Consider the following 4,607-nt stretch of genomic DNA (forward strand, 5'->3'; position numbering starts at 1 on the left):
ACCTGATACAATTCGAGTTGACACGATATAGTAACGGCCCAAAACCTAATATTGCAGGATAAAACTTGATACTCCGTATTACACAATTAAAATATGATAACAAGATAAAAATTTTATCACGATCTAATCTTAAATTAAAGTATACAATAATATATTTTAACACAAAAAAATAATCATATTATTTTTTAATGAGTTATTCGAATCCAACTTCTACCAATCTGAATCACACCAGAACTAATATGAATCCAACTCGAAATCATCATATTCTTATTGAGTTCCGATAAGGATCCAAATCTAATAAAATTTGATCTAAATATATTAACTTTATAGGTGTTCGTGCCAGATTTTCGTGTTAAGTCTAAAATTGACATAATACTATATATACATGTATATGAATCCCCATACGAGTATGGAAATATGTAGTCGGTGGGTCAACACTCAAAACATGAATCCCTACTTCTTTTATTCTTGATTCGTGTTTTACGTGCTAACCCCTACCCTATATTCATAATCAAATCATTGTTTCACTTGCTAACTTCTTGCAATAACTTTTCATAAATAATCTCTCGTCTCCGTCAGCTTTAATTTGTCACATAATATACACACACACACACACACATGTATTATATTAGTAGTAGACAGATTGGCTTAACATGTGGTACTATTCTCTGAAAAAGAAACAAGTTTTGATAATACTACTATAATAAAAAGCATTGAATCTGATGATGTTCCAACATACCTCTGACATATTCAAATGGAGGTGGAATTTTTTAATTTCTAGTTTTAATTAATATACAATGTGCGGCTTCTTAGTCAATCCTGTTGTGGTCCAGTTATCTGCTTAATTGTACTTAATTAAGACTAATCTGCATTTTGCAGTTACTGATTATGTATGTGGCTCCTAATGACCATAAAATAGGGATGTTTTAATTTTGAGTAATTGGGTTTTTTGCTGTCTTCATAATTGAACGTTTCTTCATGGATAATCATTGATCCGAGCTTGATATACCAACAATTTAGTATAGAATACTTAAAAAATCTCAACTTATATTTATACTAAAAAAACGTTTCGAGCTGAAAAAATATTTACAATCAGGCCCATGATAACGCCATCATGCTAAGTAACTAATTTTATTTTCTCATTAAATATGACAAAAAGACAAAGAAAAGCTTGATTAGGTGGAATTCTTAGGATTGATATTTTATACTCTCCTTGTCCCCAAATGTGTCTACTTTCATTTTTATAAGGTTTTTTTTGGTTGTTATTGTTGTTGTTGTGAGGTTAGCCCTATTCTCTGCTAACAATGTTTAATCACTTTTTTCTATCTCTCGTGCTTTACTAATTTTACATTATTTTATCTCTAAATTTCTATTTTCAGCAAACTGGAGAAAATACATATAAAAAATCCGTACAGATAAGTACAATAATGCCCTCACAAATCCAAAACGACGTAAAAATAATGCTTCTTGGCGAGCCCAACACTTCTCCACCAACTTATTATAAAAAATAAAATTCTGTAGCGTTCACTCATCCGCCAAATAGATGCATAAATTTATACAAATATTAAAATTTGACAACTTTAAGAAATATTAAAAATTTAAAATTATTGAGCACATGGACATCCATCATTTTACAGCTCAATCTCTTCAGTCTAAGTTGTGTATGCTCCACCCAATTAAGCCATTAAACAATCTCCAAAAAGGATTCTCAACACCTTTTGCATTACTAGTCACAGATTGTCAAAACTATTCAGTAATAATACATGTGTATGTATAATCTACAAACTAGAACAAATATTTTGAGTAAAAAATGGACTCTTGAGGGTCAAGAACATGGATTAGAAAAACATAACAAATGCGCGTAGTTAGTAGGTGAGTCCTAACGTCGTCTGCACCACACTTCAAGCCCGACATACAGGCTGCTCGTGTGGATCGAGTTAGGGCAGTTTCAAGCCGGTGATAGAGGAATTATATCATCAAAATATATTTAAATAGCACCAAAAAGCAAGTAGAACCTGAGAAATGTTCTCAACTTTGTGTATATGTTTATGGTGTCAAGTCAGCAATGTCCTCTCTGAATCTGCACCGGAGTGTTAGAGCAACGGGATTTAGGAAGCTCAGACGACTGAGTGGTCAGCTGTGAGAACAAAATTCACACCTTAATAATGCTGTATGTAAAATGCATTTTGTGTCAAAACACTTTGAAGGAAGAACTAAGGTGTTCGGCTCATAGCTGTCATATCTCCGGTTGGGACTAGAACACGCATCGGGACCATCACTTGAAGATCCTGAACAGGCTAAAACACATCGAAACATACATGTAACTTATTGAATAAGACACAAAGATTGTACTACAAAATTAGAGATAACCACCTTTTTGCGATGTTTCTGATAAACTCTGTAAAATACATCAGGCAAGCCTTCTCTGATGTTTCGGCTTATGCTGCAAGGATGCAATGCAACACATAAGATTACTACTCACGGCTGAGGGAGAAAATCAATGAAAATGTCCACACAAAGAAAGGGAAATGTACCTTCCCATCATTCCAAAGTCATAGAAGATCAATCTTCCACCATTGAAATCGTTGACAGCAAGTTTCCAGGACGATACATGTACTCGCGTTGTTAGTCCATGACCAGGACGTTTTGGCATCACGACATTCGATTCCTTATCCCAAAACCAATGATGGGATTAGGAAGGATCGTTACAAGTAAATCTTCACACATATTTTCAGTGGAAAAACTGATTCTTAGTTACATAAATATTTAACTGAAATGCATTAACTTAAGTCGATTTCTTTTTACGACTAGACTTCAATGGTTTTGGAAAGTTAATACATGTGGAGTAGTGTATTCCCAATATATACTTGAGGCTTTGTATTTACACGACAAGCTCTTGTCCCTTTAATCGGGCACGATGGACTTTTCATGCATATATATAGGAAAGGCAACTCAATCAAAAACTATTTACTTTGGCTAGTGAAAGAAATTGTGAATCAAATACCAAGACTTGCAGCAGCAATTGGCCCAGGGTTGAATCTTTCAAATACATCATTCACGGGAGCCCCAAGTTCTTCCTCGATTATTGCTACTGCAGTTTCTGAAGGAAATGAAGGAACTTCATCCTGCAACACTTGCAATCTTAGTCTTTACTTTCTTAACTACTTTCTAAGATTTATGAAATGACTACAAACAAACCCTATTCATAGAAAGTAAAAGGCAAGGGGAAGAGCTCAAGAACGCAAAGTCTGATCTTAAAGCTCGTAAAAAGAGCAGCATTTACATGCTTTCTTGAACCAAACCCACAATTCTACGAAGCATAAATCTTAGGACCGGATATAAGAGAACGTACTTGAAGCTCTGATAGCTGATCAACGTATTCTTGAGCTAGAATGTCCATTCATCGGAGAACTGCTGCCCAATCTTGATGAAGGTAGGGTCAAGTCTGAAAATGGCGTGTTTCAATCACATAGACCCTTTTTTGTTCCCATTCCACCTGAGTGAATGCACTTTCGCAAGCCCAAATCGACATATGAATCTGGTAAACAAAACTCGTAATAAATTTGAAAGAATTGAAGCCTTTTCTTCATTCCAAAACGCGTCAAATCTATTCTATTCCATTCTCACTCTAACTTCACAAGAATCATCACCGGAATTCCTCCTCAACTAGCTCCATCTACCTTACTAATGAACTATAACTACTAAACTGCTCTAAACTATTTCTACCTGATATTCCAAAAATAGAACACACAACAAGAAAAAGGACTCCACATAAGCATGATGTCTCGCATTGACAAGAAAACCAACACAAAATTCAATCTCAAAGCCATACCAAATAAACAAGGACTAAGTAGGCTAAAGATTCAAACTTGCAACAAGCAAACTAACGTTCATCACAATTCTTCACTCGAAACCTCTCAATGACAAGATTGCAACTTTACCCAACTAACTAAAATTGGCTCAAAGTTTGATACAAGCAAAATTGAACACATATCACAGCATAAACAGAACACAATCTACCTTAACTTGATCGTCTCTGCCTCGCTTCAACCAGGCCTCCTCTTGCCCAATCTCCTCCACACTCTTTTTCTCACCACTCACCTCCTCCATTTCCACAGGTGGGTTGACAACGCTGGTGGCGGCGTTGCCGATTAGATAAAGAACTGCGACACCATAAGAGCATCCCCATCCGTGCTCACGGATGTGGGCCCGGACCCACTTTTATTACTTTTTTCCTCTCTACTCACGACACCTACATCCATGCTCTTCCGCAAGGACATCCTGAAGGATCTCACCATTCTATTATTCAATTTAAATAAAAACATTTCCACAATATTAAAATACATTAAAATATCCGGAATACTATTACAAATTACAAAAAAAAGTTAAAAATTACATAATTAAAATACTAAAAATTTAAAATTACATAATTAAAATCCTAAAAATAAAAAAAATACATGATTAAAGGCAAAAAAAATACTCAGTGGAAGACTATTCCTCTGGCCCTATCTCCAATGTTCTTCGGAGACCCATATCATTGCCAAATGTGAATCAAGTTACTCGGGGGTCATATTTGACCTATTGGCTAAATTGAGTTGGGCCAAAAG

General features: G+C 35.1%; 1 protein-coding gene across 3 annotated transcripts; it reads right to left on the reverse strand.

The window, feature by feature from the left end:
- Nucleotides 1–1,495: 1,495 nt before the first annotated feature.
- On the reverse strand, nt 1,496–4,180 carry LOC121773783 (protein ACTIVITY OF BC1 COMPLEX KINASE 8, chloroplastic-like). Of its 3 annotated transcripts, none has more exons than XR_006044847.1 (6): nt 4,021–4,180; nt 3,353–3,538; nt 3,005–3,125; nt 2,535–2,668; nt 2,159–2,443; nt 1,496–2,080 (listed from the first exon to the last, which is right to left on the reverse strand). XR_006044847.1 is itself a non-coding variant. In XM_042170702.1 (6 exons), exons 3-6 carry the CDS (start codon nt 3,053–3,055, stop codon nt 2,214–2,216), a joined length of 330 nt encoding a protein of 109 aa, XP_042026636.1. In that variant the 5' UTR covers nt 3,056–3,125; nt 3,353–3,538; nt 4,021–4,180; the 3' UTR covers nt 1,496–2,213. The 3 variants fall into 3 exon arrangements, 2 of the variants coding, with proteins under 2 accessions (XP_042026636.1, XP_042026635.1); XM_042170702.1 differs by having other exon boundaries at nt 1,496–2,288; nt 2,374–2,443; XM_042170701.1 differs by having other exon boundaries at nt 1,496–2,297; nt 2,374–2,443; nt 4,021–4,177.
- Nucleotides 4,181–4,607: the final 427 nt, after the last annotated feature.

Source organism: Salvia splendens, chromosome 17, assembly GCF_004379255.2.
Source record: "Salvia splendens isolate huo1 chromosome 17, SspV2, whole genome shotgun sequence".
In the NCBI taxonomy this organism is placed as follows: Eukaryota; Viridiplantae; Streptophyta; class Magnoliopsida; order Lamiales; family Lamiaceae; genus Salvia; species Salvia splendens.

Coding starts and splice junctions, on each gene's coding strand:
- LOC121773783 (XM_042170701.1), bottom strand. CDS start 3,055: ATGATGTATTTGAAAGATTCAACCCTGGGCCAATTGCTGCTGCAAGTC. Junction 2,669..3,004: donor AATTGCTGCTGCAAGTCTTG/GTATTTGATTCA, acceptor TTTTGGGATAAG/GAATCGAATGTCGTGATGCC. Junction 2,298..2,373: donor ATCAGAAACATCGCAAAAAG/GTGGTTATCTCT, acceptor GATGTGTTTTAG/CCTGTTCAGGATCTTCAAGT.